Consider the following 27877-nt stretch of genomic DNA (forward strand, 5'->3'; position numbering starts at 1 on the left):
CACCTTTAGCAAGCCACTTAATCGGACATTGCTCCTCAGTAGTCCCTGAAAAAGAGCTCTGTGTCCATTGATTATATCTAGTTAACAAATTGGTATTATTGTTATTCTACAAAACATGGTGTTCTATTAATTTATCAAGTGAATTGGGTACTATTAAAAATTATTCCTCACCCCCCCCCCCCATTTCTGGCAGTTGTTGAGAGATATGCAGGGACCTCCTTCCTCATGTCAGTCATGGTAAAAGTAAATTTAAAAATAAAGCATATATATAGTCTTTTGTGGACATGGTCTACTGTCATCACTGTCCACAGTTTTTGTCTAGCTTCCTGTCACCGTTAAAATGCAAAAGGAAAACCATCTCTGAAGACCCACAACTCTACAATTCCCAGCAGTCTCTAGTCACATACCACTTAACTAGAGTTTGCCAAAAAAGCACTGCATTCGGTTGGTAAAGGCAACCAATCATATTCACTTAGACTACACAGTTCTCCTCATTGTAGCATGTGATTAGAGACTGCCAACTTAACACTGAGACCGGTTGCTTTGGGCCACCAATGACGGGACCTTATTACTATGATGAGGGAAAAAAAATAAAATTGCTGGCCACTGCACACGTTTATATATACACACAGTATACTTATCAGAATTAGTCCTTGTTAACACGTACCCTTATAGGGCATGTAGGGCATGTTCTGCCTCCAGGAGGGAAAAACCTGTCAACACAGGGATGAATTTAGGGGCACCTATCTAGTTTGCCTTATAGCATGCACGTGTATCACACTGTTTTTTTATGTAACATTCCAAAACTGAGTATTTGTCCCTCTGACATATCTCATTTTTGATGAAGACTCATGTCTTTCATTTGAGTGTTTGTAGAACCAATTCTTTTGTATACGTTTAGCAGATAACAGACGGTTGAGTCATTAATAACATGGAATATTAAACATAAATCACAGCACAGGAATCTATACGAAAGAGCACAGGAGTTCACAGAATATAAGGATAGAGTTTTAAGCCTGCCTTGATAACTAAGGGTCTTTAGTATAGTGATCCTTTAGTTACAGTTCTGAACCTCTGAGCTCTGTGTAGCTCTGTGTTGTGCTTAGAAAGATGCATAATAAAAGTGGGCATTACATATTATAATTGATCTGATCAGGGCAGAGTATAGGGGAAAGATAATGTGTTTGGAATTGGATGAGATAGTGTTACTTATTAACATGACTAGGTAGAAAGATTTCCTGACTACTGTTGCTGTATGCTGGTCAAAAGACAGAGAGTTGGCTACAAATGTCAAGATCTCTGATGACCATATCCTTCTGGAGCTGTTGTCATGTGTTATTTACCTAAGGTGACAATGCTACACCTCTGTGCATTTAACATTAGCCAATTTCCTAATACACCATTGATTTGCATGATTTAGCCCTGTTGCTGGCATCAGCTGTTGAGTGAATGAAAACACACCCCTTGCAGTCTTTGGCAAATTTAGTTAGTGGTATGTCTGGGTAGTGGTTTGTAGATCCAGCAAGTAAATACTGAACAGAGGGGATATCAGCACTGAGCCCTGAGTAATGCCTCTTATCACCTTTGTGCTTTCTGAGGTGGCTCTTGCTATTTTAACTATGTGGGTTCTATTTTTCAGCCAGCTTATTATCTGACTTTCAACATGAAAGTCTGTGCTTAGGCATTAAAGCTTATCTGGAATACCAACGTGGGGGCTAGTGTCAAAGGTACACTGTATCAACTGCATGGCTGCTATCTACAGCTTTAATGACTTTCTCAAAGTTTACCTAATTAAGTAGACATTATTTCTTTTTTACAAAACCATATTGTTGTATGTCTAGAACATTAATACTGTTATATCTGATATTATGAAATCAGATAGAAATTAACAGACTGAATGACTTTGCAATCTGTGTCTTTGCAAACTGTTTTTTTTAGGATGATGGTTCAATGGTTCCCAGCATCTGAAGTGGGACCCCTTTATGCAGGGGTATAACAAAAGTCATTATTTATAATTCAGGAAAGTACCCCGTCTTTACTTAACTTTTCAGTTTTGGGAGCGGTTCAGAGAGGGTGTGTCTGGTGCTGGTTGGATAAACTGCAGGTATATTATTCAGGCCTGTAGAGTTGGTATTTCAAGCCCTGGGTAGTGCAGTTTGGACATGTTCCATAACAATCTTTGGGGAGGAAGGGACTCAGGAATTTTTGGAACTTCAACAACTGTTTCAGGCAGAGCTGTAGTAAGGTAAACTGGTGTCTGAGGAAAGCCCCCGGTTAATTCACTTACCTCAGATTTGTGGGGATAAGGACCACAAAAGTCCTCTGAGCAAAGGCCTATTATGTTTCTGCGTAATACCTCTTTATCTGCCTGAAACATCTTTCAGAAGCTGTAACAAAGAGATATGCTAGCTTCATGCCATAGATGTTCATCGTGTTACCCTGCTGCAGTCATCACACTTGGGTTATCCTGCCGTCAGGCAGTCCCGCAGTCGGCCGGAATTCCAAAGTCTTGGTCCGGCGTCGGTTGCTGTCGCTTCTTCCCTGACGTCAGTGCGCCAGGGGTATATATAATGCATCCGACACCATTTTCTCCAGTCTTTCTTGCCGCGTGGTGCCCGAAGCAGAAGCAGTTCGCAAGTGCCGGTCGGCCGACTCCTGAGATTTTCGAACTCGAATTTCAGACCGAAGTCTTCTATAAAGCTAAGTACCCCGTTGGGGAAACTTTTCTTGCCTCAGACTGATATCAGAAAAAGTTAACAATTGTATTTCTTGTGGGAAGCAAATACCTCATAAGGATTTTCATTTTTATTGCATACCTTGCCTAGGCCCAGACCACAACGTCACTAGTTGTTGTTTTTGTGCTAGGTTTAATAAGCGTACTATAAAAAGACGCTTTGATTTCGCACAACACTACTTCGGTGGAAAATTTAACTACACTATGCCGTCAGAGCAACCGACTACCGGCGTGCACAAAAAACGCAAGGATAAGGACAGGCAGCCCAGGCCCAAGTCAGATTCCGAGGCCTCGGCTGGTCCGGTCTCCGGTTCTCCGGCCTTCAGTGAGGCTCCAACGCAGCCCCTGACTACCGCAGATCTGGAACCCGAGACCGCTTCGGAACTTTTGGCGGAATGTACCAGGCCGACGCAGCCATTTTGTTCAGCCCCTACCGACGACACTGCTGAAAAAGATGTCGGTACTGCAGAAACACCTTCAGTTACTGAAAGCGTTTTCAGACCGACGACGCTCACCATTAGAACGTATCCTAAGACGAAGACTCCTATTAAACCTAAAAGGACTGCACTTCAGTCCCCTGTTCAAGGCCCCATGCCTAAGAAACAGATGCTCAAAATGGCTGAAGATTTGATCTCTTTAATCAGGGGTTCCCAGCCCCCTCCTGTCAAAAGGCCTAGACAAGAGGAAGATTATGCATCCTCTGAGCAAGTGTCCATTTCTTCAGGCTCCTCTGAGGACCAAGATTACTCCTTCTCCCCTTTTGAAGATTCTGATGCTGAGGATTCCATTCCCTCAGCTTCTCCTCCTGAAGACTACTCCTTTGGGGAAACTTTACACACTATGAGGGAACATTTTCACTGGGAAGGTCAGGACTACTCTGACTCTAAGAAAAGGCTCAGAGAGTTTCTTTTACTCCCCCAGCACAGACCTCTTGCCATCTCACCAATTTTAGACATTGTGGATGATGTTTACTTAGAATCCAGTTTGAACCCAGACTCTCTACCTCCTGCTCCGGCCAAACCTGACAGATACTATAGAGTGCCTGATTCCCACAAATTTCTTTATAAAAGCCCTGTTGCTGATCCAGAGACCATCTCCCAGGGTCCCAAAGGGGCGAAGGCTTCTATGGCTAAAAATCCTGTACCCTCTGAAAGGGACTCCAGAGCATTAGACAGGTGGGGGAAAAAGGTTTACACCTCAGCCACTCTAGTTATGAGGGCACTAAATTTGCCAATTTCACATGCTAAAGTATCAGCAATTTCTTATCTCTCAGTTAAAACAAAGAATGAGCACTCTCCCTCAACAGGCTGAATTGAAAGAAATGCAGGATCTGTTGCATGCAGCTGAACAGGTGGGCAAACATACTTTACAATGTGGGTTTGATTCTTTGGAGGCTTCCTGCAGAGCAGCTGTCACTGGGTCTGATATACGTAGGCATACTTGGTTAAAGGAACAAACTCTGCCTGATCATGTTAAAGCAAAGCTTCTAGATGCTCCCTTACAGCAGGATGTTCTTTTTGGAGTTAAAGCAGAAGAAGTCTTAAAGAAAATGGAGGATAAGGCAAAATCTATGCAGACAGTCAAAGATTTCCTGCAGGTACAGCCCCCTCGCTTCAGCAGAAATTGGCCAACAAAAAATTGGTCCTTTCCAGATACTGACAGACCACAGAGGGGTAAATACAGACATCCAAGAGGCAGAGGACAACCACAAGCCCAGTACAAACCTCGCCAATGGGGCACTGCAACACAGAAGGGAGGAGAAGACAGGTCCCAATCTACCAGAAGGCAAACTCAATGACTTGCACCTCATCTGGCCAAGCAACACTCTCTTGGCAGCCCCCTTGGGAGGAAAACTCGCACTTTTTTCAGACAACTGGCATATTGTCACAAAGGACAAATGGGTCCTAGACATAATTTCACGAGGATACAGATTCCATTTTCACACTTTGCCAATGAAAAGAGGAATGCCAAACCTGCCACAAAATCAATGGGCAGAGGCACAAAAACAAATTACAGAGCCATTCAACTGGTTCCTACTCCAGAGCAAGGCCAAGGATTTTACTCAAGACTCTTTCTAGTGCCCAGAAAGGACAATGCCTGGAGACCAATTCTGGACCTTTCAATTCTAAACACCTTCTTACAAGTACCCAAATTCAAGATGCTAACACTACAGCAGCTTCTTCCCATGTTGGGCAAGGAAGCATGGCTAGTAACATTGGACCTCAAGGAGGCATACCTGCATGTCCCTATCAGACAAAGTTGCAGAAGATACCTCCATTTCATTGCAGGTTCAACCCATTACCAATTTTCTGCACTGCCCTTTTGCTTATCTACTGCGCCCAGAGTCTTCACAAAATGCCTGGTACCAGTAATTGCATACTGCAGACAGAGAAATTCAAATATACCCATACCTGGACGATTGCCTCATCCAAGCAGAAAGCAAGGATATTCTCTTACAACATCTGGCTTTTGTAAAACATCTCCTAAGTTGCCTGGGGTACACAGTAAATGAAAAGAAGTCAAAACTAGTACCCTCACAAAATATGACATTCCTGGGTGCCAGCTTGAATACAATGGCCCAGAAGGCTTATCTGACGCCAGACAAACAACTACAACTGACTCAATATTTCAAAACAATGGCAACAAAGACCCAACTAACTGCAAGAAAAATTCTGCAGGCCTTGGGCTTCATGGCATCTTGCATACTACTAATGCCATTTGCAAAGCTGCATATGAGGAAATTACAGTGGTACCTAAAAAGCATATGGTCTCAACACAGCCACAGCTTGGACACAATGATATCTCTCATTCCCTGCCTACAACAGGAGTTTCTATGGTGGTCACAGGCATGTCACCTCAACAAGGGTCAGCCTTTTACCTTGCCCCCAGCCAGGCAAACTATGACAACAGATGCATCAGACTACGCCTGGGGGGCTCACATGGCAGGACAGTGTGTTTAAGGCGTATGGACTGCAGATCAAAGGAATCTGCACATCAATCAAAAAGAGATGCTAGCTGTACAGAATGCTCTGACAGCCTTCAAGACTCTATTACATCCAGGACAACTTACAATAAAGACGGACAACACCACAGTAATATGGTACATAAACAAACAAGGGGGTACACACTCCTACCCTCTATGCAGGCAAGCAATGACCTTGTGGAACACAGCTCTGGCTTACCAAGTTCAGTTACAAGCTCAGTTCCTGCCAGGAAAGAAGAACACATTGGCAGACGACCTCAGCAGAAACATCATGGATCCCCACGAGTGGAAACTGGATCCACAAGTATTTGCAATGATAACTCAAAAATGGGGCCTTCCAGACATAGACCTGTTTGCTAGTCCTCAAAACTATCAACTAACAAAATTTTGTACAAGGACATTTCACCATCAAGCTTGGAAAGTGGACGCACTCTCATTCATTTGGAAAAACCTGACAGTATATGCCTTCCCTCCATTGCCTCTGCTCACAAAGGTGCTTCTGAAAGTCAGAAAGGAGAGACTACGACTGATACTCATAGCCCCAGACTGGCCACGCCAGCACTGGTACCCGCTATTGAGGAATATGACCCAGGACCCACCTTGGATTTTACCACAAGTTACCCATTTGCTCACACAGCAAAACAATCAAATTCTTCACAGCCAGCTCAAAACCTTAAATCTGGCTGCATGGCAAATCACATAAGCATCCAGCCAGCTCCTCTTTCCCAAGCAGTTATGGATGTTATTCTGGAAGCTAGGATGCCAAGCACCAGGAAGGCTTATTCGGACAAATGGAAAAGGTTTTGTGCCTGGAACCAAGCTAAAGGCCAAAACATAATTCAGCCTCACATTCTACAGTATCTAACTGAGATGTTGCACAAAGGATTTTCTTTTTCTTCCATTAAAATCTGTGCTTCAGCTATTTCAGCCCACTACAACATGGATCCACTCTTGTTTTCGCATCCGCTGCTAAGGCAGTTCCTCAGAGGGGCAAAAAACATTAGGCCCCCCAGGAGAGCTCCTACACCAACATGGGACCTCAATTTTGTTCTGGAAAAACTTACACTACCTCCCTTTGAACCAGCTTTCTCTGCAGAACTACAGTTCCTATCATGGAAAACTGCCCTGCTGCTAGCAATAACTTCAGCTAGAAGAGTATCGGAGCTGCAGGCACTAATGGCAGTGGAACCTTTCCTCATTTTCCATCAAGACAGAGTTTCTCTACGAACTAATCCTTCATTCATGCCTAAGGTGGTTTCCAGTGTGGCTTTAAATCAAACCATCCACTTACCCACCTTCTTCCCTAATCCACAGAACAAAGGAGAGAGACTCCTGCATTCCTTGGACATTCACAGGCAACTTCACTACTTGGATAAAACTAAGGCTTTCAGAAAATCTGACCAGCTCTTTGTATCCTATGCTACAGCTTCACAAGGGAAGGCTATATCAAAACAAACCATTTCCAAATCGATAGGACATTGCATTCGTTTCTGCTATACCCATCATGGAAAACCAGTTCCTGCTACCATTAGGCCCCACTCTACCAGGGCAACAGCTACATCTACAGCCTTCCTCAGGGGGGTTCCAACCAAGGAGATTTTGGAAGCTGCAACTTGGAGTTCAGTACACACCTTTACCAAACACTATCACTTACCACTTTACTCTAAGACTAGGGCGGGCTTCGCCACTGCAGTTCTGCAGGGCCTTCTAGCCTCCACTAACCCTCTATGACTCCTCCACCCATCCTTAGCTTTGGGATTCTACCCAAGTGTGATGACTGCAGCAGGGTAACACGATGAACATAATACAGTTTTGTACCTACCATAAATGTAGATGTTCGAGTGTATACCCTGCTGCAGTCCAGGTTACCCTCCCTCCATCCCCTCTGATCTAACTGGCTAAATCTCTACAATACCTTCCTGATGTATTTGCTTATAGCTGGAGGGATTTTGTGTTTGTGCAAAATTAACTCAATTTGGTACTAATTACTGTCCACCTTTTTGGGGGCACCTGACATCTGGGGCAAGAAAAACTGAAGAAAATGGCGTCGGATGCGTTATATATACCCCTGGCGCACTGACGTCAGGGAAGAAGCGATAGCAACCGACGACGGACCAAGACTTTGGAATTCCGGCCGACTGCGGGACCGCCTGACGGCAGGATAACCCAAGTGTGATGACTGCAGCAGGGTGTACACTCGAACATCTACATTTATGGTAGGTACAAAACTGTACTTTTCATGCACACATATGAATATTATTCTAATGGCCATGATCTCAGTCACAGTTGCTTAAATGACTACAGATACTACTGGCATGTCCAGTTGTCCAACAAAATCCCAGCATAACACTCTGATTTTAATGTGGGTGCTGTGGTGAACTTCTGCTCTGTACACCAAGTATAATGGTCTCAAATACCCATCTGATGAATGGCCTATTAGAAGTAAAAAAAAATACTTATTTATCCTTTTTACAGTTTTTTTTTTGTCATAAGAATTGTAACCCCCCACCCCCAATTTAGAGTGTTTAGTTGTTTACATGCATTTACAACTGAAACCACTAGGTAAGAGTATTTTGTGTTTGAGGGTCATGATAAATTAGTCTGATAAATTTGTTATAATACTTTTTTATGGTTACAGAGAACTGATTCTTTATTGCTATATGTAGTCTTGTTATTTTGCATTGTTGAAGCTAATACACTAATTTTATCTGAATCATATTACTGGTATGTTCTTGTAAAATTTAACCCCAAAATAATACTCTTTTTATAATGTATAAGTTAGTATTTTCTGTCATCTGTATATGTTGTAGTAAAGTGCCCATATTTCACATGTTCTGAAACAGGGCCAGGCTTATGCATAGGCCATCTAGGTATCTGCTTAGGGTGCTATACTTGGAGGGACCCTCCTTCCATTTTATTTATTTATTTTTAATTTTTAGAGCAATAAAATACATTGTTTCTAAGCTCTAAAAATAAATAAATAAAAATGGTGTGCCTTGCAGATGCTCCATTTGACCATTCAACTCAAGCAACATGATGTTAGACTTTAACATTGCAAGTTCACAGAGTAGAGATGTCGCAATGTTCATATGGTAGGCGTGAAGCCATGGCTGTCACAGTGCTAAGCATTTGCATCAATGTGATGCATTCTTGAACTGAGAACTATAAAACTCTAGCAGATAAACACAAAAGCCAGAAGACGTAGCTGAATTGAACCCACTCAAAGTATTGCAGGCTGCAAATCAGATCTTTCTGGACGAAAGCGCTCATTCTTGGATTTTTTGTCTGAAGTTAATAAAGTGGATTCTGCATTCTACAACTGTGTGGTGATTTGCAGCCTGCAATACTTTGAGTGGGTACAATTCAGCTACTTCTTCTGGCTTTTGTGTTTATCTGCTTCAGTTTGTGCTTTGTGACTTTTTTAACTATAAAACTCTAATGGCTGACTTTGCAGATTGGCTGTATCTTGAGATTCAGGACATTCTGCAGAATTCTGAAGAGCTGAGAAGGATGCATGTGAGATAGAAGCATCGATGTGATCAGTATTTCTTTAGCTTTTTTCATATACTTCAGAAGGGTGTACAGACAGGCGGTCACTAAGCTTATACAGGAAACTATTTAATACTAAACTGGAAACATTGTAATTATTTTTGTTTTCATTCTCCTCCCAGTCATACATCAGATGCATATAGAGGTAGCTATCATTTGGGATGGATAAAGAGGCATTTAGTTTGTGTGTGTCTGATATTAAGTTTTTCTATGTGTGACATCAGAGGGGCATATAGCTGTTGGCTGTCCTTTGTGATTAGGGGTGAGGAGGCATGCTAAATATGATAGCAGTGACTTCAAGTACAATATTGTGGCAGTTTGTGCCTTAATTTTCATCCCAATTTAATGCCAGGTGGGGATACACTGAAAGTGACTGCTTTTTTAGAGTAGCATAGGGAGGTAGATACTCTTTCCAGATATGATTTATGTGTCATCATGAGCATTTGTCTTCAATGTTTATTGTGCACTGTTATTTTTTTAACTTTGAGTATTAAGCCTTGGATAGAACACGTTTCTTTCTTAAAGATACAACAGATTTTTTTTCCTCTGTATGATTTTTGTTCATGCCATCAGTGAATAAAAACAAAATTTACCTCAGAGCATGTAACCCCATGGCTTCTGGAGTCTGGCATAGCCTAGACCCCCAGCTTACTTCAGTTACTACAATATAGTCTTGGTCAGTTAGGATGTGTTAAAGGATTTAGAGGAAAGCCAAAGTTGAAGATTAAAAAATGTTTTAAAATCTGTAAAAATTCACTTCAGAGCATCTAAAAATCCCATGGCTCCTGGTGACCACTTGACTTAATACAGTTATTTCCCCTACAGTTATTATAGTGCCGTCTTGGTCAATTAGGATGTGCTGGAAGGGTTATAGGAAAAAACAAGGTTGAAGAGAAAGACTAAATGTCTTTCATTGATCATAACTTTTCTTCAGCCAATCACTGAATGAAAAGGTTGTTTAAAAAACTCTAAAATTCACCTCAGAGCAGCTAGAACCCCATGGCTTCTGGTGCATTACAGGCCCTGGGCTCCCATCTTAACACAGCTGTTGCCTTCACAGTTATCATAGTACAGTTCTGCTTAGGTAGAAAATGTTGAATGAATGTATAACTGCAGACAAAAACTAAAGAATAAGACAAACTGTGAGAAAAAGAAAGAAATAAAAGTAATCTGGATAGTGTGTATAGGCCAGGATGTGATTAGCCGTGGGGGAGGAACCATGGAGCCTTTTCTCCTAGGGCGCCAGCTTACCTAAGGCTGGCCCTGTTTTGAGAGATATGCCCATATCTGGGATTTTGTTATCAATTTCCCTAAAAATACATTACACTATGGAAAACAAAATGAAAGTGGAATTATCCGGTGGTCATTCCTGAAAATGTTGCAGTATCTTAACACAGCAGAGTGAGATTCTCATTTGACGTTATGGTAGAATTCAGGCCAGAATGGCCTTTGCAAATTGACAGAGTACAACTTTTACAAAACAGTCATCTGAAAAGAAATGTTAACTCGTCAGTTCTCTTTAGAGTAAAATAAGGAACTATCAAAACATAAATGTATAATGTTTTAATGATTTTAGACCTGAAAGGAGTATGTGCATCTGTATAAAACTGATATTTTCATTCTCAGTATGTGTTGAGGCATAAAAATTACTTTCAATTTTTTCTTTCATTAAAATTCAAGATGCAGGTAGTCCTTCCTGTTTAAAGGTAGAACACCAGTGACATTTTATATTCTGCCAGTAACATTCCCTGAAGATTTCATGAATACATGTTGAATCACTTTAGTGGTACAGGATGTTAACTTTAGAGGGATCATAGAAAAACTCACTAAGCTAGGCATCAACCCCTGTATCACTGGGTGGGTTGCAAACTGGCTCACAGGTAGAATGCACAGTGTGAAAGCTGACTCCAAGTCAGACTGCTGACCAGTCACGAGTGGAGTCCCACAGGATTCGTTCCTGGGTCCTCTCCTGTTTGGTATCTGCTTCTCTGAAGTCAAGGCCAACACAAAGGGACACTGGCTGACAAAGTTTGCAGACGATTGCAAGTTGGGCAGTATTAACTCCCCAAGTGATGTTGACATCCTACAGAATGGCCTCACTGAGAACGACTGGTGTCAGAACCATGGCCTTAAGCTCAATTCTAAAAAATGTGTCGTCATCCCCTTTGGGAAAAACCCGGTTCCCACGAATTACCACTTTGATGGTAGTCCACTGAATACAGAAGGCATTATAAGACATCTGGGAAAACAGGTTGACAGCAACCTCTCTTTTGATCACCACATTACCACTGTGGTCAGAAAGCCCTTCTATGTGGCACATCTCATTACTAAGGGTTTTACATCCAGGAAGAAAGAGGTCATTGTCTCCCTTTAGTCTTCTCTTATTATGCCAGTCAATGAGTACAATGCCCCATTTGGCATGTACCTCACTAAACACCTGCAACAACTGGAGAGGCCGCAAAAGTACCCCACAAAGAGGATCCTAGGCCTTGAACACTTGTCCTATATGGATAGACTCAAAAAACTCCACCTATTCTCCATTTCATATCGCCTACTTAGATGCGACCTCTGCTTGACTTACAAAGCCATGTCTGACCCAGCTCTGTTAGAAATGCTACAGCTAAAGAAATCCCAATCCCTCCACACTACATGTTCCAGAGACCTCAACCTCATTACCACAATCAACAGAACATACTGGGGGGACAGGTTCATAACCCAGAAGACTGCCCATGCTATGGAATAGACTTCCCATACATGTCAAGCAGAGCACCTTGCTGACCGTCTTCAAGAGAAATCTTGATGAGTGGATGGGAAATAGAAAATTCACTCCAGGGATAACTCCAGTGGCTCTACTCGACAGGGGCACTGGGAACTAAGGTCAGGGGCATGATGCCAGGGTAATCCTATGGCTAGGCTTGTAAAGGCCCCAGGGCCATTAGCCTAGTACACACCTATGAACCTATAAGAGCAAAAATAGGAGAAACCAATCAATATTTTGTGGGCAGACTAGATGAAAATGCTCCATAGTAAACGGGTACCCTACTGTATATTTATTGAAATTTTGGGGAAAAAGAACTCTTTGCTGTCAGTTTCCTGAATACTTCTTAAAGAAACTGTAGCATATATTTAGGAATATTTGTAAGACTCAAAGCAAATGAGTTACTGTCACTGACACTTGTACTGAGGATTCTCAAACTTTTCTTTCTATTTCATTTCTACGTGAATGGAAGTGTGATCTGACAGTACAGAATGTGACATTGTAAGCTTATTACCTCTGCCCTCACATTATAGGGAAGATATGGATTTCCAAGAAAACAACATCATTTCAGCATGCCTTCCCCATGAGAATGATCAGAGCTATTAAAAAATGAATAGTTATTATGCTGCAAGCAGATTTAGATTGTGTAGAACATAATGATAAGCTAAAAAAAAAACATGATTTTTTAGTTTCTGCCAAAGTGATCTTTCAAAGAATTCATACTGAAATAAGAAAATGTAAACTGAAGGAAATATTATATGGGTTGATGTATTCCTTAACACTGGGTTCAAATGTTTAAGAATGATTCAGAAATACCAGACTAGTTCACTTCAGGGAAAACGTAAATGCTTTTAATAGTAGAATTAAATAATGTGCTTTGTATTCTCTTTCCAGATGCCACAAACTACTGTTAAGGATGGTCCTCTGCCCTGCACCCAATGCTTGCAATGATAAGCACCTGTCCCTCTGCAATCCTAAACAGGATAGAATAGGTGTCAAAGAAAAAATAATGTACATTAACCATAAATTAGAATACAAGTCTGCAAAGCCTTCAAATCTAAATTACTGTATAGTGAACAGTGCCGGAAGACACCAGAATCTGAAATGTAAAATAGTTGTGGTAAGCAATTGTAAATCAGCAAATTATAATATAACAGAAACCCCAAGCAGTTTTTAGTACATAAATGAATCGATAGTTAAAATAAAATGTTGTAATAGATTTAAATAATCAACCTTAATTATATTTTGAAATGTATACCAGTCATGAGTCAGGAATGGAATCTGCAAAGTCAAAATGTCTAAATCACATTAGCAAATTCAGTCTGCAAAATATTAGAATAGGTTTGTATGTCAGTAGTTGTAAGCATGTGTAAACTATTATCAAACCAAATGAGGTCAACCGACAAATTCTTAGTAATTAATTGATTCAAAAGTCACGAAGCATAATTTAAAAGAATCACTATGTTTGCTGAAGGGCAAAGCCAGGAGTAGCTCATATAGCCTTCCCTTTCAGTTTGTTACTTTTACTTGTTATTCGGGTAGATAAATGAACAACCCAGTTGTAAACAGCAGTTAACAATTGTGGTAACTCTGACCATTATCTTGTTTTTGTTGGCTAAAAGAGGATGATGTATTAGAAGCCTACTTCACAGAATAATTTTGTGTTGGTGTACGACTTTTGAATGAGTATTGCATTCAACAACTTGAGATTCTGTGCAGTTATCATCGGGTGGTATAGTTTTCAAAATGACATGAGATGGAGGAAGTAGGGCAGTTTCTGATGGCCTGATAAGCTTCCACTTTGTAGCATACTGTTATCATTTTTAGCAGCATCTGATGTTTCTTCTTTCTTCTGACAGGTGACACACCGAGAGACAGGAGAGGTAATGGCAATGAAGGAGTTGATTCGATTTGATGAGGAAACTCAGAGGACCTTTCTCAAAGAGGTAAGACATACCTCTCAACTGTCCAGATGTTCGCCTCATATTTTTGGCCTGTTCCTCATAAAATTTGTAGTTTTCTGGAAAATCATTGAGGATTGAAGTCACTAAATAATGGCAGACATTTCAGTTTCAGACTTCTTATCCTTCAGAAAATGCATGTCAATGCAAAAGCTATTATTCTAACAACTTTTTTAGTTTATAGGAGCAGCATTTAAAATCTACCCCTGTTTTGGGGCCTTTGTCCCCGCATTATTTTTGCCTTTGTCCATATTTCTTGTGCAATGCAAAACCTATTATTCTGTCAACGTTCTAAGTTAATAGGAGCAGCATTTAAAATATGTCCCTGTTTTGGGGCCTTTGTCTCCTCATTATTTTTTACCTTTCTGCAGATTTCCTGTGCGAAGAAGTTGAGGTATGAATTAAGGTCATAGTTTAATGCCATAGGATCATAGGAAGTTACTAGGCTATTGGCCCTGAGGCCCTTACAAGCCTAGCCAAGCATTTAGCCCATGTTCCAACAAGTCAGCAGCTGATGCCACTATCCAGCAGGGATGCAGGTCGAATCCCAGAGGTGTATTTTCTGTTCCTCATCCAGTTGTCCATGTTGCGCTTAAAAAGGGTTAATGAGGTACTCTGCTTGATGTGGAGAGGGAGTCTATTCCACAAAAGGGGGAGTCTGTGGGACCCATATCTGTCCTGCCAACAAGTCCTATTGATGTCACAGACCAGGTGAGGTCATACGTGCGGGTTACTCGAGTAGAGCTTGACTTGCGCATATGTAGCAGTCCCATCAAGGCGGGGTCTGAGATTGTTTTGTATGCCAGACAGAGGTCACCTCTGAGGAGTCTGTAGGAGACTGAGTAAAGGGATGGAGCCTTTAGCCTGTCTGTTGTGTAGGGTAGATGTTTGAGGCCCTGGATTCTCCTGGTGAGGAACCTCTGTGGTCTATCCAGCTTCTGCATGTGCTTTGTGAGGTACATGCCGAAAGGGACATTGTACTTAATAATGGGTCTTATAAGGGAAGAATACAGGGATGTTATGTCCACCTTGTCCCTGGATGAGATACCTTTACTAATGAGATGGGTCATATAGAAAACTTTCCATACAATGGAGGCAGTATGGTGGTCAAAAGTCAGTTTGCTATCAACGTGGGTGCCCAAGTCCCTCACAACTGATTGCATACTTAGGACCTTATTATTAATGTGATACTTTGTGGAGATGTCACTCTCCCCAAAAGGGGATGATGATGCATTTTTGGCATTCAGTTTGAGACCATGTTTCTGGCACCAGTCATTTGTTGGGTGAGACCCTCCTGGAGGATGTCCACATCACTAGGGGAATCGATGACGGCACCCAGCTTGCAGTCATCTGCAGACTTGGTCAGCCATAGCCCACTGGTTTTGGCCTGCACCTCAGAATAGTACATCACAAACAAGAGAGATCCCAGACTAATCCCTGGGGTACACCTCTCATTATGGATCTGCTGCTTGAAATGGCTTCCCTTGTTTTGACTAGGTGGGTTCTATCAGTGAGCCAGTCTGCTACCCATCTGGTAACATATGGATTGATTCCTAGTTGAGAGAGTTTATCTATTATATCTGAGCGGGGAATAGTATCAAAGGCTTTGGCCAGGTCAAGGTAGACGATGTGCACAGTCTTCCCCATGTCCATGGCTTTGGTGACTGTCTCAAAGTTGACTAAATTTAACAGGCATGACCTCCCTTTGACAAAACCAAACTCTTATTACAGCAAAATGAGAAACAGCTATCATAGTTCACGTTTTATACTGTGTTTAGTAGTATTAAACTACCATATTATAAAGTTTAGCACAATCAAGATATGTTAACAGTTGCAGCACTGGGAAGCCTGGGTTCAACAATCCACTAGTGCCCTCACAATTCTCTGTACTGCTGGATATGACAATTTCTGCTGGATGAAGATATAACTATGGCACTCTTTGCTGAATTCAGAATAAATGCTTCATTAATTTTACCTGGTAGAATTAAAATTACTGGTAACTTTTTTCTTGCTTCTCTGCCTTTTACTTTGGTTGACTTTCTCTATCCATAGCAACTATTTTCTTCTCCATGCAAGTTATACCCCACCATGTTCCTTCATTTCACCCCTGCAACTTTGAAGGAGAAAGGCTGTACAAGGGTAAGGGGTGATGAGGCAGGTGCTGTCACAGACTAGGTACAGAAGCTGTAGTTTGCCAGTGTCCCTAGGGGTATAATCTTGCAAGCAGTAACATATCACCTTCTGTACATGATGCCATACATGCAGCTCTAGGAAGTCTACCCCTTACACATAGTGGAATGGCACAAGTGAGAGAACCCCTGGTGTTTACTAGGAGGTGATTACTTGCAGCTCAACTTCACCCCCCCCCCCCCCAAGGATTTTGGCACCTCCTGTCCACTAGGAGGTGGTAACTTGCAGCTCATCTTCATCCCCCCCTCCCCAGGACTTTGGCTGCTCATTCCTAAATCCCTGATCACATCCTTTAAAGCTAGGTTGACTATCCAAACTGTGATCCGAAGTGAACACCAGGTCTCCCCATCAGTGGGCAGACTATAACATACTTTAAGTATGTGCAATGTTATCTTGCTTTAGTCATTCGTAATCATCTCATTTTCTTTGATAGTATGGTGCACCAATTGCTGCACGTGTGAACACAACGTTTGAGCTTCAACAGCCAGTGTGACAATCTGGCTAGGAGAGCTGGGGCTTGAACAAGTGTCATCACTGAAGCAAGGCAGTGCTTGTGTACAGTCTGCTGGCTGCCAGTAGAAATGCAATCCCTGTAAACTCCCGAGCCAGAAATTTTGTATCACTACCAGAAATGAGATGTATAGAAGTAACATTAGATACACATTATCAGCTTATACACAGCCAGTATTGCTCCGCAGGCAGGATTGTTGCATCTTAAAAACTGCATTCATTCCTGCACGGCCATACTAATACTGCAGTAGGTATAGTTTCTTACTGCTCATTTCTTGCCACTTCCTGCTTTTTTCTGTTTCTTTCTATAAGCGTAAGTAGCTCCAGCCCTCAGCATTTCAGGTAACAGTCATTGCCTTGTACAAAGGTGGTGCATTAACAGACACAAGTAATTACAGACTCATAAGCCTGACCGACCTCATCTATGGAGAGGATTATTATGGAATTAATAAAGAAGAACATAGGTAACCCACAAAACCTCAACCCAACCCAGTTTGGATTTGTTAAGGGCAGATCCTGCCTACTTAACCAGGTCAGTTTCTTCAAGAAGGTTACTGAAGCAAAGGATAAGGGCCAATCAGTACACACTGCATATTTAGACATCGCAAAGGCATTCAACACCAGCCCATACTTTGGTATCATAGATAAATTCTCCAAATTAAATGTAAATCCCAATGCAACTCATTGGATAGCAAACTGGCTCACAAACAGAATCCAATAAATTAGGGTGAGTGGCTGTACCTTCTCCAAAAGATCTGTTACTGTTGGTGTACATCAGGATTCATTTCCTGGGCCAGTCGTGTTTGGCATTTACTTCTCGTAGGTCTAAGAAAATGTTAAGGGTTCGTGGCTGACCAAGTTTGCAGATGGTTGTAAACTTGGTGCATTATAAGCTCACTAGAGGAAACCAAAATCCTCCCAGAGGGTCTTTCCCAAACAAATAGCTGGTGTCAAAACCATGGCTTAAAACTAAATGCCAGTTAATGTAAAATCATACTTTTTGGAATGCATGACTTCCCTTGTAATTATTACACTGACAGCACACCCCTGAAAGTTGATACCACAGTCAAGGTTCTGGGTACCCATGTCAAAGATGAACTGTCCTTTGATATCCAAGTATCCACTATTGTAACAAAGTCCTTTTTCATTGCTTTATTGCACAGCTTATATGTATGTATGCATTTGTAGGTTTGCCATCAAAGTTTCAAAGGATCTTCTCTAAGAGCATATGGTCAAAAGTACATTTTCAAAGTTTCACAATGCCGAACTGGAATAATATGAAATCATAATAATGAAAATGAAGTGAAGCCTGATTCATTATTATGACTGTGGCATTGTGAATGGAGATTGTGGTACAGTGAGGATCCGGGAATTTACCCTTTTCCTAACCGTAGTGCGATCTCAGAGTTGGTGTCTATAATTTGCAGGGGGTTTGGGTGGCACAGGGGGGGCTTGCTCCCCTGCTCAAATGTAAACGGACATATCAGACTTCTGGTTTTGAAAGTCTGCATGTCGAATGTTGTTCGTCGTGTTTCTGATGTTCGACATTTAAGCTAGATGTTGTTTTTGTTTTTGACATTGTAGTTTAGACTAAGACACATTGAGCAGCAGTTATACAATTGGCCCTTCCTGAAGTGGTGTGGTAGAAAAAGTTAGAAGTAGTTGAAGGTAAGGCACCCAAGTAATAGAGAGGTCACTAGTCGGGGTTAGTGCAAGGACATAACCAATGAGTTTTGAAGTATTTCTTGAGTTTGTTTTTGAATTGAGTTAGTGAGGGTTCTAGGGTCAAGTCAGCTGGGAGTCTGTTTCATGTTTTTCCAAGAGAGTTGGCAAACAGAGTCCCCAGCTGAGTAGTTGGATTTGTATGTTTGAACTAGGAGTCTAGTGGATGATCGCAGTGGCCGGGTGCTGGAGTAGGGGCTGATAATATTTTTTAGTGCCTTTATATTTTCTGGTTGGCAAAGGACTTTATGTGCCACTATTAGCTGGTTGAACTGCAGTAGGCTAGGCAGTTCAAGCCATCCTAGGTGATTTAGGTTGTGACAGTGGTTTGTCCAGTAGGCTGTGCCAGTAGCAAATCTGGCAATGTGGTTATGGTAGGATGATAGTTTATTAAGATCTGTTTTGTTTAAGTTGGAGAATAGAGGTGAGGCGTAGAGAAGAGTTGATAGTAGATGGGAACGGGCAATTGCAGTTTTAGCAAGTGGGGTAAGGAAAGGTTTGATTCTGTAAAGAGAGTCAAGTTTTTTATTAATGGTTTTGATAGTTGGATTGGTATGCGCATCAAACTTCAGGTTATCATCACCTATTACACCCAGTAGTTTAGTTTGGGCTTCTGGGGTGATGATAGTGCCATTGTTAGCAGTTATGCTGAAGGATGGTGGGGGGGGGGGTCCTGAGTGTGGGGAAGAAGAGGAGCAGCTTAGTTTTGTTGGGGTTTAGGATTAGATGTTGATTGGAGAGACATTTTTCCACTGTATTGAAGGTATTTTGGGTTAATGTGAATAGAGTAGCTGGTGATGTGTCAGAACAAATCAAAATGGAGTCATCCACATACTGAATGCAGGTAGCATATGGGATGATTGAATGAAGGTCATTGATAAAGTGGAGAAAAGAAGGGATCTTAGTATCAAGCCCTGGGGAACTCCTAATGCGATGGGTAGGCGAGATGATAGCTTGTTCTGCCATAGGACTGCCTGTTGCCTGGCCTGCAGGTAGGATTGAAACCATTGGAGTGTATGGTTGTTTAAGGAGAAGGCCTTCAAGGTATTTATAAGCATTTTGTGGTCAACCATGTCAAAAGCCTTGGATAGATCTAGAAAGAGTGCTTGAGGATAGTTTCTTATTATTATGGTTGTGGCTAATGACGTTGGAGAAAGAGAGGAGGGCAGAAGTAGTATTGTGGTGTGGCTTAAAGCCATTTTGAAAGTTGGACAACAGCTTGTTCTGTGTGAGGTAGTGCATGAGCTGTATGTGTACACACTTCTCCATAATTTTAGCTAGAGGTGACAGAATAGCCATGGGTCTAAAGTTTGACAGCTCAGTGGAACTGCCTCCTTTATGGAGAGGTATGACATGGGAGATTTTCCATAGAGCAGGTACAGTAGCTTCAGATATTGAGATGGGGTATGCTATGGTGTCGGCAGTCTTTTGCAGATAGTCTGCTGGGAGGAGGTCAGCAGCCAAGGGTGGTGGGTCTTAGATGTTCTTCATTCCACATTGCTGCAGTCCTAACCATTGGGTAGTCCGCTGTCCCAGTCGGCCTGAATACCAAAGTATATGGCTGACGTCGGTCAAGGCGCATTAGTCTGACGTCAGGACGTCAGGGTACTAATGCGCATGACCGACGTCATATCCTCAGTCTTTTTTGCCGCATGGTCCGATGCAGAAGCAGTTTTGCGAGTGCAGGTTGGCGTTCTGAAATTTTCTGAAGTCGGAGTTTCAGACCGAATCAAAGTTGGCTAAGTACCCGTTGGGAATATTTTGGTTTTTTCTTGCCTCAGTATTTAACCGGATGTCAGAAAAAGTGAATAACTGTATTTCTTGTGGGAAACAGATACCTCATAGGGATTACCATACCTTGTGTATACCTTGTTTAGGGCCTGAGCACGGCGTTGTTGGATGCCGCTCTTGTGCTAGATTTAACAAACGCACTATTAAGAGAAGGTTAGACTGTGCCAGGTTAGTTTTTGGGAAGCGTTGTAATTATAAAATGCCGTCGGATGCTCCGACGCCCGCTTCGTCCAAAAAGCGCAAGGACAAAGCAGCAAAGCCTAGAGTGGAAGAACCGACAGTCCCGGACGTCGGTTCTTTAGAAGGCTCAGTGGAGCCGGAGGTTCTGCCAGGAGTTTTTTTGGAGTCTCAGGGAGAGACTTTACTGTTACAGGATGTGTCCTCTCAGGAGGTAGGCCAGGCTGAAGGGGCTTCTCAGGTGGCTGTTCTTCCCTCTCTTCCTAAGGTGGTTAGAGCCTCCCCTTCTGTTTCCAAGGCTTCTTTGAGAGGCAGGACAGGTTTAACTTCAGTGGGGGGTTCTCCTAGCTCTTCAGGATCTTTGCCTAAGAAACATATGCTTAAAATGGCAGAGGATTTGATTACTATGATTAGAGGTTCTATGCCCCCTCCTGATAAGAGGCCTAGGGTGGAACCTGAGTTTGAGAGTTTTGAGCAGTGTTCGGAGGCTTCTGAGTCTTCGGCTGAAGACTTGCAGGAGTATCCTCCTTATTCTGATTCTGATGTGGATGATTCTACTCCTTCAGCTTCTCCTCCTGAGGATTTTTCATTTTCAGAGACTCTGCATTCCATGAGGGAGCATTTTAAATGGGAAGGTCAAGATTTCTCTGATTCCAGGAAGAGGCTTAGGAATTCTTGTTTTAACCCAGCATAGGCCTTTAGCTATACCTCCTGTTCTGAATGTGGTGGAAGATGTTTTGCAGAGGCTTCCCTGAACCCTGATTCTTTGCCTCCTGCCCCAGTTAAACCGGATAGGTACTATAGGGTGCCTGAAGCTCATAAGTATCTTTTAAGAGTCCTAGGGCAGACCCGAAACTGTCTCTCAGGGGCCTAAAGGTGTTAAGGCTTCTGTTGTTAAAAATCCTGTTCCTCCTGATAAAGAGGCAAGGGCTTTGGATAGATGGGGAAAGAAAGTGTATACTTCTTCCACTTTAGCCATGAGGGCGTTGAATTGCCAGTTTCACATGTTAAAATATCAAAATTATCTCCTTTCACAATTGAAGTCTAAGGTGGATGCTCTGGCGGAAGGTATTGAGTGTAAAGAGTTGCAGGATTTAGTTCATGTGTCTGAACAGGTGGGTAAGCATTCCTTGCAATGTGGTTTTGATGCTGTGCAGGCCTCCTCGAGGGTGGCTGCCACTGGTTCTGTTCTTCGTAGGCACGCCTGGTTGAGGGATCAGAATTTAGCTGAGCATGTTAAGACAAGGATTTTGGATGCTCCTTTACAGTCTGACGTGTTGTTTGGTTCGCCTGTGGAAGCAGTTTTAAAGAAAATGGAGGACAAGGCTAAGTCTATGCAAACTGTTAAAGATTTTTTGCAGGTGCAGCCTCCGAAGTTTAGTAGAAATTGGCCTACTAAGGGATGGACATATCCTGCTTATGATTCCCAGTCTAGGGGTAGGTCTAGGCGTGGTAGGGGCAGAGCTCAAGGTTCTTTTAGGCCTAGAACAAGGAGTTCACCTGCTCAGACTTCTGGTGAGGGCAGGGGTCAGTCCTTTCATAAACAGACCCAATGACCTGCCTTTTCAGCTGCCAGTACGTTCTCGCCTGGCAGCACCTTTGGGAGGAAGGTTGGCTCTTTTCAAAGAAAATTGGGATTTAATTACCCAAGACAGATGGGTTTTGGATATCATTCACCACGGTTACAGGTTTTATTTCCATACCTTGCCTCCTTTCAAAGGCATGCCAGACATTCCTCCTCTACAAAGAAAAGAGGCTCACAAGCAAATTTCTCTGTTACTCCAAATAGGGGCCATTCAGCCAGTTCCTGTGCCAGAAAGGGGCCTAGGATTTTACTCTCGCCTGTTCCTAGTACCAAAGAAGGGGAACACATGGAGACCAGTTTTGGATTTATCTATCCTCAACACTTATCTGGACATTCCCAAGTTCAAAATGTTGACGTTACAACAGCTTTTACCTCTGCTGGGCAAAGATCACTGGATGGTAACTTTAGATCTCAAGGAGGCTTACCTTCATGTGCCTATCATACTAAGTTGCAGGAAGTATCTGCGTTTTCGAGCTGGAAATTCCCATTATCAGTTCTCTGCATTGCCCTTTGGCTTATCTACTGCCCAGAGTATTCACAAAGGTTCTGGCTCCAGTGATAGCTTACTTCAGGCTAAAAGGAATTCAAATCTATCCTTACTTGGACGACTGCCTGATTCTGGCTCAAGAAAAGGAAGACCTTTTACAGCATTTGGAATATGTGATAGCAGTGCTAAGATGCCTAGGGTATTCTGTGAACGAAATAAAGTCCAGTCTAGTACCCTCTCAAGACATGTGCTTTCTGGGTGTGAGACTGAATACAGCAGCCCAGATGGCCTTTTAACCCCGGACAAACAAAAGAATCTTTCCATTTACTTCCATCAACTATCTCTTCAGTCCGGGCTGACTGCAAGGACAGTCCTTCAAGCCTTAGGGTTCATGGCATCTTGTATTCTGGTGCTTCCCAATGCCAAACTGCATATGAGGAAGCTGCAATGGTATCTCAAAAATGTATGGACACAGCACTGCCAGGATTTGGACACTGTCATTCAAATAATACCTTGCATTCAACAGGAATTTTTGTGGTGGGCTCAGGAATGTCACCTAAACAAGGGACTCTCTGTGACCCGGCCAGAGGCGAGTCAGATTCTAACGACAGATGCCTCAGACATTGCTTGGGGAGCTCATCTAAATGGAAAGTGGATACAAGACAAGTGGCCTGCCAGACTACAGCATCTACATATCAACATGAAGGAGATGTTAGCAGTCCAGTTTGCATTAATGGCTTTCAAGGAGTTACTTCTTCCAGGGCAGGTGTTGATTCTAACAGACAACACAACTGTCATGTGGTACATCAACAAACAAGGAGGAACACATTCTTACCCGTTGTGCAGGCAAGCAATGATTTTATGGGAGACTGCGCTCAGCTTGCAACTAACTCTTCAGGCAAGGTTTCTGCCGGGAGCACAGAACTCCTTAGCAGATGTGTTAAGCAGACAAATCATGGATCCCCACGAGTGGAAACTGGATCTTCATGTATTTCGGAAATTGACAGTGTCATGGGGAACTCCAGACATAGATCTGTTCACTTCCCCACTAAACCACCAGCTGCCAAAGTTTTGCACAAAGAGGTTTCATCACACAGCTTGGAAAGTGGATGCTCTTTCTTTCAGTTGGAAAAATCTTCATGTGTATGCCTTTCCACCTCTGCCTCTTCTCCCAAAGGTGCTCCTAAAGGTCAGACAAGACAAGCCAAGGATGATTTTAATAGCTCCAGATTGGCCTCGGCAACACTGGTACCCATTACTGAGGAGTCTGGTAAGGAAGCCTCCATGGCCTTTACCTTTGATTCCACACCTGTTGTCTCAGAGGGACGGTCACCTGCTCAATGTCAAGCTTCACTCTCTTCATCTAACAGCCTGGCATATTCTGTTTTGAAACACAGCAGGTCTCAACTTCCTCAACAAGTTTTAAATGTGATTATGGAAGCCAGAAGACCTAGTACAAGGAAAGTGTACGCAGAAAAATGGACGAGATTTTTATTTTGGAGTGCAGCAAAGAATTTGGAGATTTCTGAGCCTAATTTGAGTGTGGCTCTTCAATATCTTACTGAGTTATTGGACAAAGGTTTGTCTTTCTCTTCCATTAAGATTCATGCTGCAGCAATTTCAGCTCACTATGATTGTGACCCACCATTGTTTTTGCATCCTTTGTTCAAGCAATTTCTTAGAGGGGCAAAGAATATAAGACCCCCACGTAGAGCTCCTACTCCTGCTTGGGATCTCAATTTTGTGTTGGAGAAACTTACTCTACAACCTTTTGAGCCTCATGCTACTGCTGAATTGAAATACTTGTCATGGAAGACTGCTTTTGTTGGCCATTACTTCTGCAAGAAGGGTTTCTGAATTGCAGGCCCTTATGGCGGTAGAGCCTTTTTGATTTTCCATAAGGATAGGGTATCATTACGCACTAATCCTTCTTTTATGCCTAAGGTGGTTTCTAGTGTGGCTTTAAACCAAACTATTCATTTGCCTACTTTCTATGCAGATCCCCAAAATAAGGGGGAAAAGATTTTGCACACTTTAGATGTACACAGGCAGTTGCGTTATTATTTAAGCAGGACCAAGGATTTTAGGCAGTCTCAGCAGTTGTTTGTTTCTTTTGCTTTGAGTTCTCAGGGCAAGCCTGTGTCAAAACAAACTATTTCTAAGTGGATTGGGTTTTGCATTGCATTTTGTTATTCCCATCATGGCAAGGAGATTCCAGCTGGGATTAGGCCTCATTCCACTAGGGCTACTGCCACTTCAACAGCTTTCCTAAGGGGGGTGGCAACTAAGGATATTTTGGAGGCAGCTACTTGGAGTTCAGTGCATACTTTCTCTAAGCATTACCACCTTCCTCTCTACTCTAAATCTAGGGCTGGTTTTGCCACAGCTATTTTGCAAGGCATGTTGTCAGCTCCTGCTTCCCTATGATTTGCCAGCCTCCCTTACCTCTGCTTTGGGATTCTACCCAATGGTTAGGACTGCAGCAATGTGGAATGAAGAACATAGTACAGTTTTGTACCTACCATAAATGTAGATGTTCGAGGATCCACATTGCTGCAGTCCAATTTACCCTCCCTCCTTCCCCTCTGTGTTTAGGGGTGGTTTTGTGGGTGAGGTTATACTCTTGTAATTTTGTATATATTGTACATATTTTTGGTGCAGGAGTGTTTGGTGTTTTTGGTTTTGGCCTTGTCTTTTTAGGGTCTTCTGACATCTGGGGCAAGAAAAGACTGAGGATATGACGTCGGTCATGCGCATTAGTACCCTGACGTCCTGACGTCAGACTAATGCGCCTTGACCGACGTCAGCCATATACTTTGGTATTCGGGCCGACTGGGACAGCGGACTACCCAATGGTTAGGACTGCAGCAATGTGGATCCTCGAACATCTACATTTATGGTAGGTACAAAACTGTACTTTTCTTAAGTAGGGCATGAATAAGTTGAGTAGGAACAGGTTGGAAGGTGAAGTATGTTTGGGTACTGGGTGTGGCTGCATTAGAATTGGAGCCATTGGGGGAGAGTTGACTGGCTAGAGACCGGATAGTCTCTGTGAAGAAGCTGTTGACATTATTAGCAATGTCTGGGGATTTTTGCTGGGAAGCTGAGAGGGGGGGGGGTGGCAATTTGGCCTGCGTGCAGTAGTTTGTTCCTGCCCAGAACATTTGAGGTTTGTTTTGGCATTTTTGCAGTAGATGGTAGTAGTAGTTCTTTTTGTCTAAGATTATGGATGTTTTGGTGTCATTCCTTAGCTGTCTGACTCTTAGTTGATCAACTGGGGCTTTTGTTTTTCGGTAGGTGGCCCATGTTTTATTTCTAAATGAAATTTTGGTATTGGTATCTTTAGAAAGTCACGGTGCAATATTAACTTTGGTTCTAATAGAGCAGCTGGGAGCATGGGAGTTATGAATAGCAAGAAATCTGGCGTTAAAAGTGTGCTACTGCTTCATCTAGGGGGAGACTTTTTAATACTGACCAGTTGCATGCCTTAAGTTCATTTTGAAATCCGGTGAGAATAAAATTCTTGTTGTTTATGTTCTATAGGTGGGTTGGCAGGAGCAGTCTACTTTGAGCTTGATTACATAGGTGAGACAATGGTCACTTAGGTCATCAGGCAAAATGCCAGATTAATGGGATTGAAGTTGGGAATTAAGGACTATCCAGTCTAGGGTACCTTCCTTGTTATTGGGTTTCCTGTCCTGGTGGGACTGGTTATGATTTGACTAAATCCATAGAGGTGTATGTGGGTTGTGGGGGTTTCACAAGAGCAAGTGTTCCAGTTAATGTTAAAATCCCCAAGAACAATTGTTTCTTGGGGGTAATTATTGGATAACCAATATAAGAAGTCTTCTAACATTTCTGTGTTCCTCCCTAGGCGAATGTAGACATAGACAAAGTTTATATTTTTGTTTTTATTAGTTTGTAGTTTTGAGATAAGAATCTCAGCATTATTGAACTGGGATGGTTGTTGGGTGTCTACAAGTCTACCCCATCTGTCAGCATAAAGTGTGGCTACCCCATTTTCTGGTGGTATGGTCTAATCAAAACATGTTATACCCTGGTGGCAGGCTTTAGCCACGTTTCTGTTAGGCATAATAGATCTGGGGAATGAACAGCTAAGAGGGTATGCAGGTGCTGAGTTTTGTTATTTATGCTCCTAATGTTTAGATGGCAGGCCAGCAGTGAGTTAGGTCATCTGTTTGTTGGAGCTATGTTGGTAGGGGATGTAGTAGGGAGATTAGGGTCAATAGGTGGGGATGGACCAGGGTTTGGGTGGATGTCACCATCCTTTGTGAGGTTGTAGTATATCCTGAGTATGAGTTTTAAGAAATTGAATAAAGTTTTTTAATATTGTCTAGTTCTAGGACTAATGTAACTAGGTCTAGTAAGATGGTAGTATTTAGGGGTTAAGGAGGTAAGCATGAAGGAAGTGACTAAGGGTGCATTATTATCTGTTGTAGATGGGATGGATGGTTTGAATTTAGGGTAGTGGAAACCTGGATGACCCTGACATTCGTAGGCAGTTAGGAGATATGGGATGAGTAACAGGGGTAGTAGTAGAGTTAATAAGATTATTTGGGTGATAGCATACCTACTGAATGGTACTTGAAATTTAGGCAAAAGGAATAGTAGAGCTAGAGGACTGGTGGTATCAGGTTGAGGGTGGTGCTATTGAGTGACAAGTTGTTAACAGTTGATTTAAAAAAGTGGGGTGTGGTCTAGTACTAATAAATGCAGCAGCACGAGGGGCGGGAAGGATTTGGGGGCAGGGTGGGGTGCAAAGCGAGCCCAAGCGGAGCAGGGATGAACCAATACCTGTACTAAGTTGTAGCAGTTTAACCTGTTTGAGGAAAGAGGGGGGGTGGGGGGAAAAGAGAAGGCAGTAGGAGTGATTAGAGAGAGACCTTGATTGACTCAAGACACCACACCAGAGGTAAGTTTAATGTAAGGGCCTAAAACCTGCACTCAGCACTTTAATGTTACTTATGTTTGGCAGGAAAGACAGACCAATAGTATACAATTTTGAGTTTTTTTACAAGGGCTACTTGTTCAAATGTCAGACAAGTAAGTAAAACTTTCAAACAGGAATCTATGTCTGAGTGTAGAAAGCCAGAAAGGTACAAGGTATCTATGTATCAAACAAATTAGGGTCAGAGAGACAAATGTAAGAGTCAGTGTACTTCAGTTACAGGGGTAGGAGGCAAACACTCAAGTAGAAAAGAGCCCTATGGCTGGCCAAAATAGTGACTTGCTTAGTTACACAGCACTGTAAGGTAAAGATTAACAAATGTTTTTTATATGTGTAACCTGTTGTTGTCTTTCCTCTTTTCCCAGTTAGGAGTCACCACAACGGAACTCTGGTCCGCTAATGAATGATTGGCAGTAGATTTTCATGAACGCCGAGGTGCCAGCTTGACATTCAACCTTCAA

The 27877-nt window shown here is 42.4% G+C and overlaps 1 protein-coding gene across 2 annotated transcripts in view; it reads left to right on the forward strand.

The window, feature by feature from the left end:
- Positions 1-27877, forward strand: part of LIMK1 (LIM domain kinase 1) — a 1196288-nt gene that overhangs the window by 1016532 nt on the left and 151879 nt on the right. For both annotated transcript variants that reach the window (XM_044054185.1, XM_044054186.1), the window contains one exon: positions 13884-13970. In XM_044054185.1, coding sequence (XP_043910120.1) covers positions 13884-13970 — 87 coding nt within the window. The remainder of the gene's footprint in view (positions 1-13883; positions 13971-27877) is intronic.

This window comes from Protopterus annectens, chromosome 13.part0, assembly GCF_019279795.1.
Source record: "Protopterus annectens isolate FY-2018-M chromosome 13.part0, PAN1.0, whole genome shotgun sequence".
NCBI lineage: Eukaryota > Metazoa > Chordata > Ceratodontiformes > Protopteridae > Protopterus > Protopterus annectens.